Source organism: Capra hircus, chromosome 2 (genome assembly GCF_001704415.2).
Source record: "Capra hircus breed San Clemente chromosome 2, ASM170441v1, whole genome shotgun sequence".
NCBI lineage: Eukaryota > Metazoa > Chordata > Mammalia > Artiodactyla > Bovidae > Capra > Capra hircus.
In genome coordinates, this window is record NC_030809.1 from 129893709 (window position 1) to 129909176 (window position 15468).

Here is a 15468-nt window from a genome sequence, read left to right on the forward strand (position 1 = left end):
TTGGTACAGCCAAGATGGAACAGAATAATAAATGATCCAGCAAATCCACTTTTAGGTATTTACACAAGGAAAACTTACAGGCTAATTTATAGAGATAAAAGCACCCGTATGTTCCATGTGGCTCAGTTGGTAAAGAATCCGCCTGCAATGCAGGAGGCCTGGGTTTGATCCCTGGGTTGAGAAGATCCCCTGGAGAAGGGAAAGGCTACCCACTCCAGGATTCTGGCCTGGAGAATCCCATGGACTGTAGAGGCCATGGGGTTGTAAAGAGTCAGACAGGACCGAGCGACTTTCACTTTCATGCTCCATGCAGCATTAGTTACAACAATGAAGATACCGAAGCAACCCAAGTGCCTATTGACAGATGAAGGAATAAAGAAGATGGTGTATATACACGATGGAATAGTCACCGCCACAGAAGGAATGAAATCTTGCCATTTGCAGCAATATGGAAGGAACTAGAGGGTATTCTGCTAAGTGACATAAGTCAGACAAAGAAATACTGCATTCACTTGTATGTGGAATCTAAAACTGAAAACAAATGAACAAGCAAGACAAAAAGTAGATACAGAGAAAAAAGCGTACTTTTTCTCTTGTAGATAAAGAGAGAAAAACTGTGGTTGCCACAGGCAAAGGGGTTTGGAGGTTGCGTGAAGTAAGTGCAAGGGATTAAGAGGTACAAATTTCCAATTATAAAATAAGTCATGAGGATGTAATATACAGCATAAGGAATGTGGTCAATAATATTGAAATTACTTTGTATGGGAATAGACAGTTACTTTTTGGGGTGATAGTTTCCTGCACATCTGAAACTAACATAATATTGTATGTCAACTATACTTCAATTTAAAAAAGAGAAAAGGGAGGAAAAAGAAAATGAATCTACGGTGAATGTATTCAGTTATTCCAATAATTCCTAGGACTCTGTGCTAAGGGGAAAAATATACGAACAGGAAGGAAATGTGCCAAGATGTTTCCTAAGCATTGTTTAAAACAGCGAAAAGTTAGAACCAACCCATTATTTTTAAAAATGTAAATGTTTAAGGAAATGTGAGATATACATTAATGGAATATTTAGGAGACACTGATATTCATAAAGAATGGGAGAAATTTTTTTTTACTGGTAAATTAAAATGCAGGATACTGTGTTTATAGTACAACTGTGTTGAGTACACGGAGAAGGCAATGGTACTCCACTCCAGTACTCTTGCCTGGAAAATCGCATGGAGAGAGGAGCCTGGTAGGCTGCAATCCATGGGGTTGCAACGAGTCGGACACGACTGAGCAGTTTTACTTTCACGCATTGGAGAAGGCAATGGCAACCCACTCCAGTGTTCTTGCCTGGAGAATCCCAAGGACAGCAGAGCCTGGTGGGCTGCTGTCTATGGGGTCGCACAGAGTCGGACACGACTGAAGCGGCTTAGCAGCAGCAGCGGCAGCAGTGTTAAGTACAATACTATCTAAAGTTATCTGTGGTTTCCCTGGTGGCTCAGACGGTAAAGAATCCACCAGCAGTGCAGGAGACATGGGTTCGATCCCTGGGTTGGGAAGATCCCCTGGAGGAGGGCATGGCAACCCACTCCAGTATTCTTGCCTGGAGAATCTCCATGGACAGAGGAGCCTGGCGGGCTACAGTCCATAAAGGCACAAAAGAGTCGGACACGACTGCGTGACTCAGCACAGCGTTATCTATATTTATATAATATATATTATATATTTACAAGAATAGTGGATGATATTACATGGAATGTTTGTGATTAGCTGGGAAAGTCTGAAGAGTTTTATTTCTTTATTATCTAAATTTTCTAGACTGTATAAACTCGACTTTTAAATATGGAAAACTAGTGATACGCTGCATGCTTATATCCCTACTTTTTAAAAGGTTTATTTAACTGGTTCTTGAATTCATTTGAAGACATGTTGACAGCTGTATCTTCTGTTACAATCGCCGAGGTTGCTCGTGACAACAAGGAAGTTCAGGACGCTATGGCTCTGGAAGGAGCCATCCCTCCTCTGGTGGCTCTGTTTAAAGGAAAGCAGCTCAGTGTCCAAGTGAAGGGTGCAATGGCTGTGGAAGCACTGGCAAGTCACAACCCTGCTATCCAGAGAGCGTTTCTAGAGAAATCATTAAGTAAATGTCTTTTAAAACTTCTCAAGGTAGGAGCTGCATTACTTTTCATTTTTCCCTGAAGTATTCAATATTGAATTTAGTTAAGTGAAAAGAAACCTGAAACCACATTAAACACACACTCCTGTGGTATTCAGTAAATCCTCACTGCCTGAACGGAATATTTTTTTTTTTTTAATAGGCATTTCAAATAGATGTTAAGGAACAAGGAGCTGTAGCACTTTGGGCCTTGGCAGGACAAACATTGAAACAGCAAAAGTATATGGCAGAACAGATTGGATACAACTTTATCATAAATATGCTTTTATCGCCATCAGCTAAAATGCAGTATGTTGGTAAGCTATGTTCTCTGCATAAATCTACACAATAGAGAACAGGACTTTGGAGGGTTAGACATGCTTCTTGCTTTTCTTTGTCAGGAGGTGAAGCCGTCATAGCTCTAAGTAAGGACAGCAAGATCCACCAAAATCAAATATGTGAAGGGAATGGGATCGCACCACTGGTCCGCTTACTAAGGATTAGTAAAATAGCCGATGGCACACTGCTGAGCGTCATCAAAGCAGTGGGATCCATCTGTATTGGTTTGTACATTTATTCTCAGTTCTAAAAATCATAGTGAGGTACTACGCTTCCTCCCCATCCCTACTGTTGCAGCCCTTAACCATATCTAACCTGTTATTATAATATTTTTATTTCTCAAAGACTTTAATGAGTAGAGCTGATGTAATTAAGCATAGTATATCAGTCTTGCTTTGAATTCTGGTTAGAGTGAGAAATGAGGACCATGAGCCTTGGCTATTTTGACCTAAAGCAATCTCTTATTTTCACGTTGAAGAGAACAATATTTCTTATTTTGAATCTTAGGAACTATATGCTCTGGAAGATACAGAAGTGTTTCTCATGCTGCAGCACGTTTTTCTGTTCCACTCTTTGCATAGCCATTCTCTGTTTAGGTAGTGGCCACCTGGTCTTGTTCCTTTCTTTGCAAAGGAATTAACCTTTCCATGAACACACATATTTCTTCATTAATTAGGCCTTTAATATCTCCCAGCAATGTTTCACAGTTTCCAGTGTACAATTCTCGCACAATATTTTGCCAGTTTTACCTTAGGTACTTCATACAGCATGCACGCAACACTCCCTACCTCAGTGCCTAGAGCACCGGGCACTCAGTACTTGTCTGCTGAATGAAGAACAGTCATGTAATGATTGCCTGTGTGCATCTCCTGGTGGCCAGTGGGAAGGGGGAGTAGGGGACAATGAAACAAAAGTGTTCCTTGCTGCTCCTCTTCCCTTAGCTGCTTCAAACTTCACTGGGTAATAGTGAGCAGGTGCTTTCTCTTCACTGTTCCTAAAGGGGCCCGATCTTGTACTTACATTTAAGTACGTAAACCCACTGTATCTGTAGTGTGGCATTTATTGGTAAAAGAACAAACTTTGAATTGTTCGTTCATGTCCACTAGAAAGATGATTTGAGTCTCTTAATTGAGATTAGAGCTGCAAATTAAAGAAGTATGCTTAGGAGAAATAAGATTATCGTTTCAGTATGAGTATTTAAGGAATCCAGACATTTTAACCAGGTGATTACTCAAGTTATTTTTATAAAAACAAACTTTTAATGGAAAACAGTAGCAGCTATAAGCTGAAGTACCTTGCACCTAATTTTTTTTCTTTACATGAATGATAGCTATTACATTATTATTCCCTGATAGTCCAGCACTTCTAATTTCTTAGTTTTGTGACTATTAGAAAACTGTTCTAACAGTAAATTTTCCAGGATTATTCACTTTGCCTTTTAAAAAGTTAATTAAGGTAAAACAGCATCAATAAAGCTTTTCCTTTTGTAATTTACCAACCATATTATGCAAGGACACATTGAGAACCAAACAGATTGAGCTATGTTTGACTGTAACATTTCTAAGATGGAAAAAACGTTACCTCACTGAGATGTGGGTTCTTACAGGTGTCGCTCATACAAGCAATCCCGTTAGTCAACAATTTGTTGTAGATGAAAATGCCTTTCCAGTACTTATTCAACTACTGAGAAATCACCCTTCTCCTAATATTAAGGTATATACAAGACTTTTGTGTGATATAGTAAAAATTAACATAAATGACTTTTTAAAGAATAATTTTTATCTTTAGGCAAGCTCAGAAGTATAATATCTAACCTTTTAAACAAAATCCTAATTTTTTTACATTTATTTTTCCATCGAAGGATAATTGCTTTACAGAATTGTGTTTTTTTCTGATGAACACAAGATCACAAAATCCCAGAAGTTTTAAACAAAACAGTTGCCACAGAAAGAGGTTTTGTGGATTCTTTGATACTTCAAAAGAAAAAAATCAAACAAACCTGATTTCTGGGGAATTGCGTTAATTTTCCTATCTAGATTTTAAGACTAGAATGCCAAAAACAAAAATATGAAGGAAATTAAAACTCTTCATTAAAGTGAAAAAAATTGCTACAAAGATAGTAGCAAAGATATTACTAAATTTTATCAAAATGTGGTTTCTTCAGATTTAACAAGAAAGTCTTAGTCTTCTGTCCTTACTTATCGAAGAAGTTTTATTCCTCAGATATTTGATTATTCATAGAATTTCTTCCCTTCTTCCTCAGATACTGGTTGCTAAACCTGGGTGGGGATAATGAGGATGTGTGATTTATGTAGTAAAATTTCTCAAATGTAAATGAATCCTGTCAGTGCTTACACCATCAGAACAGTCCTACCTTCCACCAAGCAACCTGTGTTGGCTGGCAGCAATACTTTTCTCAAGGGTAGACACTGCTAGGAATTACTACGAGTTGCTGAAGAGTCATCCATTCTTCCATTTACTTCTAGTTAAATGCCTTTAGTAAAATGACATGCACATCTATTAAAATCCTTTACCAAGGTTTTAGAAATTCAGGACATCTATACTTGGCCACACAAACTGTAGTGACAAAAATTTATTTTCTCTTTAAAATTTGGTAAGGGCTGTGCTAGAAATCGAAAAATAAATATAACATGTGAAGAAAATATATAAGTAAATATAGCATGACTTCTTTTAAGGAAAGTGTTTGTTATTTTGTTATCAGAAAAGATGTTTTATGTTATCTGGCTTTTCTTGCCATGAAAGAGATAATGTCATTACAGAAGTTGATTAGGGAAACAAAGAGGCACATGCTAGCACTTTTTGGCTTGAATTATATGTAAAAACTTCACTGACTTTCCGGAGAAGGCAATGGCAACCACTCCAGTACTCCTGCCTGGAAAATCCCATGAGAGGAGCCTGGTGGGCTGCAGTCCATGGGGTCGCTAAGAGTCGGACACGACTAAGGGACTTCACTTTCACTTTTCACTTTCCTGTGCTGGAGAAGGAAATGGCAACCCACTCCAGTGTTCTTACCCGGAGAATCCCAGGGACAGGGGAGCCTGGTGGGCTGCCGTCTATGGGGCCGCACAGAGTCGGACACGACTGAAGCGACTTAGCAGCAGCAGCACTGACTTTCAAAGTACAAATAAATTCCTCAAGACTAAGGAAAATGACATATAAAATACATTTTTTATTTAAAAATGTACATTTTCATGGCAAACAGTTTACTTCAGTTGCATCTATATTTCAGCATATATTTTCAATGAGTTGTTAAACTTATTAAAACAGAACAATATTTAACATTTTAATACTTTTCCTCAAGATTCTAATGTAAATAGTTTTGCAATAATAATCATGCTTTTCAAATTCACAATGCTTTTTATAGAAATCCGTGGTGTAGTACTTAAAAATTTACTACTGAGCCCAGTAATACCAAGGTTCATTAACAGTCTCCTTAAAGGGCTTCAGAATGTGCCTTAAACGACTCCAGAACCAGAAGAAAACTTCCTCCGGATTATTCCCCAATGCTTTGCTTCAGTTGAAAGCATTCCATTAGAGCATTACATCTCAATGGTCAGTAGCTAACAAGCACCATGCTAGGAAATTTTAAAAAAAAGGAATGCAACTATGCACTTATGATAAATTTCTTCACACGTACTGCAGGCCCTGGTTACCTCCGCCTGTGCCCTCACATGGAGCTTTGTGGTTGTGCGGTACCCAGAAAGATTATTTTCTCAGCTGTTAAAAATTATGAGGGGAATTTTTCCAGAAGTTGTAATTGCTACTCTCTAAATACTAGTCAGAGAAATGGAATTAATGGGATTCTATGGTATCTTTGAATTGGTATATCCTATATAAATATTTGAATGATGAAATGTGTCATTTGATAAACCATGAGTGAAAAATATATTTCTGAAAATTACATATGTAGGTTGAAGTGGCATTTTCCTTGGCATGCATTGTCCTAAGGAATGATCTCTTGCAGAAGGAATTACAAGAAAATGAAGGATTTGATTATGCTGATGTCCTTTATCTTCTTCACTCAGAAGATAAGGTAATAACTTTACGAAATGTTAGAGCTCATTTAGAAGAAAATGATTTTTAGACTACATCCTCAAAATTCCATTGTCTTTTTCACGCAATATTCAAATGGATTATTTAAAAAATGTAAAATATCTTTGGTAGGTTGTTAGTTTATAATGCTGTAATAATATTGTTCCATATTTTTCATAGTTGTTGTATTTCATCTTTGAAATGTAGCAATTTTAATGCTTGGTGGCAAGCCAAAAAACAAATCTCTTCTGTCCTGGATGCATCGTTTCAACTTAATTTTATGACCTTTCAACCTTCAGTCATCTACTTCTTACCCAGTATTCTAGAGTGGTGGTTCTCAAATTATTTGTGATGAATGAATAGCTTTTCCCCCAGCAAACAGTTATGAGGAGATAATTTTAAAGCAACCAAACTGTAAATTTTGAAATAATTTTAGACTTTCCATAAATCTGCAAAAATAGTACAGAGTGTTCTGAAAGTACACAGCTTTCTTGGATGTCAATCAGGAAATTAACATTGATACAATACTACTAGCTAGTCTGCAGACTTCATTTAACTTTTGCCAGTTTCTCACCAATGTCCTTTTCCTATTCCAAAATCCAATCCAGGATCCCACATTGCATCTAGTTATCATGTTTCTTTACTGTCCTTTAATCTGTGACACTCAAGTCCTTTGCCTTTCATGAGTGATATTTTTGATGAGTCCAGGCCAATTGTTTTCTAGAATGTCCCTCAATTTGAGTTATCTGCTGTTTCTAATGGTTAAACTGAGGTCATGCATTTTGGTTGAGAACACTCTTCACTGCCTTTCCCAGTGCATCATTGCAGGGAGTACACGATGTTGATATGTCTTATAACTGGCCGTGTTAACTTTGGGTGCCTGATGGCGCCATATTTCTCCCTTTAGTTACTGTTCTTCCCTTTGTAATTAACAAGTATTTGGAGGTGAGTGTCTCTGAGACTATGGAAATACTGTGTTATGAAATGTACTTTTGCTCACTGGTTTTAGGATCCATTGATGCAATAATAATTACTGGGATATGCCTAATGGTGATTTCAATTTTTTTACTTTATTATTAATTGGTATTTAACTGTAAGGAAGAGCTGTTTCAAGTATTCTGTTTGTATAATCCTTTTGTCAACTATTTCGTGAACTACCACTGGTCCATGGGCCACACTAACCCTAGAGAAATAGAGAAACTCCCAAACTATTGTTATTCTACATGCATTGAGCAATGAGGAAAGAACATTGCCAATTATGTCTCAGCTCCAGGAGATTTTGAGGAAGAAAGGAGAGCGGTAAAGGGGAGAAATGAAGTCACTGTATTATTATTTTTTTAAACGGAATTTTACTCTACTGTAGTACACAAAAAGATGAGCAGTACTGCTGTAATATGGGCAATAACAGGGCAGGAATCATCTGACGGCTTTCTGAACCACGTTTGCGCCCTCTCTTCTGTTCCATCTGCGTGCTACTCTCGTTAACCCGCTCCTCAGAGACGCCCGTTCTCCCTTTCCTTCTGCTGCCCGTTCTACTTTCCATCATTCCACAGTCCCTCCCAGGTTGTTACCACTTGCGCCACTCTCTGGACCCTTCCCCTTTATACCTAATACCTTTTTTCTTGCCTGTGATCAGGGGACTCCTGTGTAAGTTGTTGTTCAGTTGCTAAATCATGTTCGACTCTGCAGCCCCATGGATTGCAGCACGCCAGGCTTCCCTGTCCTTCACTATCTCCATGAGTTTGCTCAGATTCATGTCCATTGAGTTGATGATGCCATCCAACCATCTCATCCTCTGTCGCACACTTCTCCTCCTGCCCTCAGTCTTTCCCAGCATCAGGGTCTTTTCCAATGAGCTGGCTCTTCTTGTCAGGTGGCCAAAGTACTGGAGCTACTTTGTATCAGAGTACTTGGTGAGTATATACTTTTTATTATGGAAAAATTCAAACAGAAATAGAATGACAAGGTAGCATACTCACATATTCCCATGACCTGTCTTCAGCAGTTATCTCATTTATATATTCCCTCACTATCCATATATTACTTTTGAAGCAAATCTCGGGCATCACATACTTTTATCGGTGAATATTTCATATGTACCTATAGCATTTCAATATGTTTAACAGTGACAGAAGAACACTCACTAAGATTAACGTTCTCTCACACTGAGAATAATGGTTCTCTCTCTGTGTACCACAGTGTTCAAATGGAATATTAAAAATAAGATTTAGTGATAAGATTCTATCTTTTGGGTCTTTCTGGAAGGTCAACCATACTTGTAAATCTTTGGCAAATGGACTGCCAAAGGGAAAACTGACTTTTGCTCTGTGCCCAGTCCCAGAATGTTAAAATGAGATTTTTAAAAAGGAAATCATTTTTTATTCTCCCTTAGAATACAGCAGAATTTTACAAGTAAATTTAAGAAACGAGCGGTATCATCTCAGAATGCATAAAATTCAACAATATCATGCTATACAAGAGAAATTTTAATTTATCAATTGTATTTTGAAATGTTGAAATAAAAATGTGATTAAAAAGTTGAAGGTTAATAAAATTATGGAGATTCCTATTACCATTTAGGTATTCATTTAAATAATCAGTTATCTAACATTCCATTTAAAAATTAAAATTTTTTTCTCTTCTCTTCTCCCTGATACCACTACCTAATTCTCTGTTTTATCTGTTCAATAACATTCTAGGGCAACTCTACTACCTGTTTTCCCTAATTATGTCTTATTTTACTCCCAGAGATAAGAATGAAATGTATCTTAATATGCAAGAATTCAAAACCTATTGCCTTGGGGAGGGTGGTGGGAGGGGGGTTCAGGGTTGGGAACTCATGTACACCTGTGGTGGATTCATATCAATGTATGGCAAAACCAATACAGTATTGTAAAGTAAAAAAATAAAAATTAAAAAAAAAAACACACCTATTGCCTTGAGTAACATGATAAATGAAGCTAAAGACAATGCATCTCTCCTGTTTCCAGAATATTTGTTTAAGAGCAGGCTATGCATTAACCCTTTTTGCCTTCAATAATCGCTTTCAACAATACTTAATATTGGAAAATGGAAAAATGAGCATATCAATTTTTGAACCTTTCCTTGAATCAACAATCGAAACTGAGAAGGCAATGGCAGCATTTCAGGTATAAATTTGATGGCTAAAATTTCAAATCAATATATCTTTTTAGCGAAAACTGGGAAGCTAGAAAAAACACTGGATCTGGAAAATATGAACTGATTTTGTAAAATTCACAGTATTTTTTACACCACCCCCTTCCACTTCATAAGAATTCCATTCTTATGAGGAGTCCTTCATTTATGTAGAATTTTACAAGGTTAGGTGCTTCCCAGATGGCTCAGTGGTAAAGAATCCGTTTGCCAATGCAGGAGATGCAAGTGTGATCCCTGGGTCGGGAAGATCCCCTAGAGGAGGAAATGGCAACCCACTCCAGTGTTCTCGCCTAGAGAATCCCATGGACAGAGGAGCCTGGTGGGCTACAGTCCAGGGGGTCACACAAAAGAACTGGACATGACTTGGCGACTAAACACGATGTAGGTTTTTTTGTTTTTTACAAATTAATAGGCGATTTTGCCTCACCTGATGCTTAAAACAACCCTATCAGGTTGACAGGCATGTAGTATTATTTTCATCACCCCTATTTTACCAGGCAGCAGGTAGAGAAACAAGTTTTCTAACTGCAGATCTCTAGCTGATCATGTGATTCTTCAACCATGTAGACAACCATATGTCTCTGGCTTCTTCTTGATCTTATTCTCTCTTCTTTGAGAGAAGTGTTTTCTGTGAACCCATACTGTACAGATGCAAAAGTTGCAAACATTGTAACCATCGCCTACCATGGTTACTCAGTAATCAGATAGGGAAACACACTCTGGGTCCTCCCCACACAGCTTGCTTTTCTTCTACTGAAGTGAAGTGAAGTCGCTCAGTCGTGTCCGACTCTTTGCGACCCCATGGACTGTAGCCTACCAGGCTCCTCCCTCCATGGGATTCTCCAGGCAAGAGTACTGGAGTGGGTTGCTACTTCCTTCTACTGGATCATACCAAATTGACCCTCTTACTTTCCTGAGAAGCATCCCCTCAGAAATAAAAGGTTAATTACAGAAGCTGAGTAGAAAATGTTCAATGATTCTATGCTTTTTGTTTTTAGATTATTGTATTAGCTAAAGTCATTATAGACGTGGACCACATTACTTTGACTGCAAGAGGTGTTACCATTTTAGTTGATAGTCTATATTCAGCTGATTCCTCTACTATTGTCTTGACAGGTAAGAAATACCTAGAAGTCAATCATATCCACATAAAACTATTTTCAAAAAAGTTTTTTTTTTTGGCAATCTGAGGAGTAATAAAGTAAGCCTGACACTCTGTCACATGGTTTTAAGAATGAATTCGTGTAGGTCTACGTGGAACTCCAGAGTTGAGTCTACATGGAACAATCAAAGTCTATTCTGCACCCCAATTAGAGCCTTTCTGATTTCCTAATTATTTTTAAACCTCTAATTAACTTTTTCAGAATGTAAAATGAGAATTCAACTATGAACTACCAACAACAAAATTCATACACTAATTTGTAGTCATACTGGCAGACTTATACTGATAGCCTCTGTCTGTTTCCTTTCCACTAAATGTGCATATTTGGCTAGTGTTTGAGTTCTCTATGTTGCTATGCAATGTAGCAGAGCAAAATGGTCTAGCAGCACTCTTGACATAGTTAGTGGTAATTGTTTGAGTATATCTATCCAGATCTAACTCTCCAGATGAGAAATATGTTAGTTTGCTTGATCTGTCATGCTCAATATAACATAAAACAGTATCAAAATGACAGCCATATGGAGAGACAGCTACCAAAAAATATTTTGTTTTTTAACTGAAAGGGATTATTGAACACACCAAAAAAAATTTTCACTTGCTGCCACAAAGTTACATTTGTATGCTGTAAGGTAAATTCAAGCAAACAAAAATTAGCTAGAAAAAAAATACATGTTTAATATGAGTTATTAAATATATTTTATCTAAATAACATTCTTAGTCATAGTAATTCTATGACTCTGAAAAACAATTGTAGTGGGTTTAAATTTTACCTCATAAACTCCTCTGTGCAAGAAATGCCATATTATTTTAGCTTTCAAATATTAATTTTCCCAGGCTGGTAGATGTTGAATCTCAAAAATTATCTGGCTTCCTCTGCACTCCACCACTGGAGTCATATGCACCTCCAGAGTCATATGCATATCTGGGATTTCTCAAGCAAAGCCAGATATTTAGATTTCAGGGATAAAGTAAAATAAATGATATGCTCAAGTCCAAGTTGGTAAGGTTTCTAGAAGAGGCTCCAAAAGCACGGAAATTTTACATAAACTGACATTTCTGTTGCTGGCAGTTCAGTTTTCCCACGTGTACCACTTAGCAATTCTTCACAAAAAGTCCTGCTATCTGTTTTAGTCTTAGATTTTCTGCCCTTACCCATTTCTTACTCCCTATATTTATTTATTTATTTATTTATTTTTCCGTTTATTTATTTTCTTTACTTTACAATACTGTATTGGTTTTGCCATACATTGACTTGAATCTGCCACGGGTGTACATGAGTTCCCAATCCTGAACCCCCCTCCCACCACCCTCCCCATATCATCTCTCTGGGTCATCCCAGTGCACCAGCCTCAAGCATCCTGTAAAGACACCTTTTTCCCTTCCTCGCCTTCTATAAACTCAGGCTTTAGAAAATATAAGCCTGAAAGTAAGGTTATCGTTAGATAATTTTTGCTTTAGACCATACCACCCAACTCTCCTCATCCTGAGGCGATAAATACAGAAGTCTTTCTGGCTTTTAATGGAGGCTGGAAAAAACAAAAGGAGAACAAAAACTCAGTGACTACCTCAATAAAGTATCCACCCACAAATGTAAAAATAGATTTACTGTGTTACACTTATTCCAACACAGCAACAATATTGTGAAAGAATATCACATGAAATCTCTAAAAATAAAACACAAATTGTAATGAAACAATTTTAAGTTAGCAGCTGCACATTTCTTTAATTACTGCTGCTGCTGCTAAGTCGCTTCAGTCGTGTCTGACTCCGTGCGACCCCATGGACGGGAGCCCACCAGGCTCCCCCGTCCCTGGGATTCTCCAGGCAAGAACACTGGAGTGGGTTGCCGTTTCCTTCTCCAATGCATGAAAGTGAAAGTGAAAGTGAAGTTGCTCAGTCGTGTCCGACTCTTAGCGACCCCATGGACTGCAGCCCACCAGCCTCCTCCGTCCATGGGATTTTCCAGGCAAGAGTACTGGAGTGGGGTGCCATTGCCTTCTCCGTGTTATTTAATTACTAGATCACTTTATTACGTCAATCTCAAAACACTGCTTTTATGGGAAGAACTTCAATTATTTTAAATGTCAATAAGCAATATATTGCTTGATTTTAAAAATATAATTAAGCTCTTAAAACCATTTGAATTGCAAAAAGGACATTAAATTTTCTTACGTAGTTCAAACATTATGTTCATAATCATTAAAAAACATGAACCCTCAAAATAAAATATATTCTGAAGCCAAGAAGAAGAAAACCTCTGATTTTTCAAAATTCTTCCCACTTAAATGAACCTATTTAACTTTTACTGTTTGTGACAGAAAACCAAACCATAATTTTGGGGAAAGTTTATATTTAACACACACATATTTTTCCTCAGCAGTTCTTCATTAGTAGAGATGTGACTCAAAAGCTTTTTAATACTTTCATATATGCAAATGAACAAAGGCACAGTATATTGGCTTGTATCAATTAAATGGCACATGCATGTTTTCTTGTTTAATTTATAGGGAACCTAATAGCTACCTTGGCTCATTCTAGAGCTGGTATTCCAGAAGCATTTACCACATTAGGGACAGTCCAACAGCTCTGCTATCATTTGTACTCAGGACAAGAAGAGGTAAGAAAAAGTAATTCTAAAACAGAATATCCTAAAAATAATTTGCCTCTCACTTCTGAGGGCCAATTTCTCCACAGGCTGAGTGCTATATACTATTTACAGTTCATATTACTAACTCAAAATTTTATGACTTTTCTAGTCCTACCTTTGCTATTCACAATTCTGGTTCCCACAAAATATGCACATTGGTTTTAACTTCAGGCTTTAAGGTTCAGTCTATGAGTAAGTACACAGATGACACAAAAATACTTATTTATAAAATGTTTTATAATTAAAGTCACTCAGTCATTTCTGTGATTATTTGTAATGAGTGAGAGTGGAATCCATTGGAACGTTTTCCTTACGCCCAACAGCTAAGAGTGAGGGTGTGTGAAGCCCAGTTGCCTATGATAGTGTGTGGCTTCTGTTTCTTTTCCTGGAAGGGCTGAAAGGCAGTATTTCTCCAACCTTAAGGCTGTATCACCTGGAGGACTTGTGACACCATAGACTGCTGGCCTCCGTTCCCAAAGTTTCTGATCTAATATATCTGGTGTAGAGTTAGCATTATAGCTTGCATTTCTAACATGTTCCCAGAAGCTGAGGCTGCTGCTCCAGGACCGCTGTGCAAGCCAGGGAAGATTTGGGGGCATAGACAGAAGCCATACGTCAGAGTAACGACCAATATGTCAGCCTTCTGGTACCCTGCATGGGCTTGGTTTATGTTCATTTTTTCAACGTTTCTTATGCCACCACGAGGAGATTTTCCTAAGAACTTCCCAGGGGTGTATTTTATTATATGAACAACCAAATTACTTCAGAGTGAAATGCAGAGAGTATTTCCTGCAAAGGAAGGATTACTTTTTCTGGAGTCCCATGGCCTGGAACTTGGGCTTGTGTCTTTGGCTTTGCCAGCGGATAACTGAGTTGCTTCCTTGGGTGGCTTATTTTTAACCTACTTCTATGCTCTGGTTTCTTACCTAGTTTCCTATATTATAATCACCTGTGCAGTTTTGAAAAGTCCCAATATTCAGTTCTCTGAACTCCAAAATAATTAAATCAGTTTCTAGGGGGCGGAATACAGACAAGATTTTCATAGCTATCCAGGTGATTCCAATTCACAGTGAACACCGAGACCTACTACCTTAGTTCAAACTCAAAGGTTCTTACTTGGGCTGCCCGTTAGAATCACCTGTGGCACTTAAAAAAATACATGTAACACCAGATTCTACTAAGAGAGACTGTATTTAGTTGGTGGGCTTTTTTTTTTTTTTTAACTACTGGTGATTCCAAAATGCAGCCCGGACTAAGAACAACTACTTGAAATCAATGGCAACTCACAGGCCTCCCGAAAAATATGGCTATGTTTTGTCTATAAATTGCCATCAGCTGACATACCTATTTGCTGTATGATCTCTACAGAGATTTCCTATGGAATATTTAATGAGCACACTGGGTTAGATACTTTAAGAACAAAGCTCAGTGTTTAAGGGGAAATTGTTTCTTCTTCACTTAGGTTCGCATGGCTTGCTCCAGTGCTCTTGGCTACTTAACTTACAATGCAAATGCTTTCCGACTCTTATTAAAGGAATGCAGGAATAAGCCTAATCAGTTCCTTCGTATAACAAATTATATCAGCAGAGATGCAAGTATAAACCCAGCATTTTTAAAGGAATTTGAAATGCAACAAAAAGTGGGACTTCCTTCCCTAAGGTATTATTCCTATATTTGCAGTGGCAGTAGTGAAATTACTGAGACGAATTTTTAAGGAAGTTAGTTTAAGGAAGATCAAACAAAGGGAACTATCCTTGATATGAATCTATGCACTGTATAACAAAGGAAAGACTTCATTCTAAATGTCTACTGCCAAAGCCTCTTTTTAATTCCAATTTAGCAACAGAATTTAGAGTGCAGACAAGAATACAACTGATCTTGGGGGTCCTGTCTGGTCAGGGTTATTCATCCCCTTTCAAGAAGTTTTGGAAGATTAGTTGCCTC

At 37.7% G+C, this 15468-nt stretch overlaps 1 protein-coding gene across 1 annotated transcript in view; it reads left to right on the plus strand.

The window, feature by feature from the left end:
* The window catches only part of ANKAR (ankyrin and armadillo repeat containing), a 52441-nt gene that overhangs the window by 32997 nt on the left and 3976 nt on the right, over positions 1-15468 (plus strand). The window contains exons 12-20 of the mRNA XM_018065546.1: positions 1916-2157; positions 2310-2463; positions 2548-2709; positions 4092-4198; positions 6417-6539; positions 9529-9687; positions 10714-10831; positions 13385-13494; positions 14987-15183. Of these exons, the coding sequence (XP_017921035.1) occupies positions 1916-2157; positions 2310-2463; positions 2548-2709; positions 4092-4198; positions 6417-6539; positions 9529-9687; positions 10714-10831; positions 13385-13494; positions 14987-15183 (1372 nt within the window). The remainder of the gene's footprint in view (positions 1-1915; positions 2158-2309; positions 2464-2547; positions 2710-4091; positions 4199-6416; positions 6540-9528; positions 9688-10713; positions 10832-13384; positions 13495-14986; positions 15184-15468) is intronic.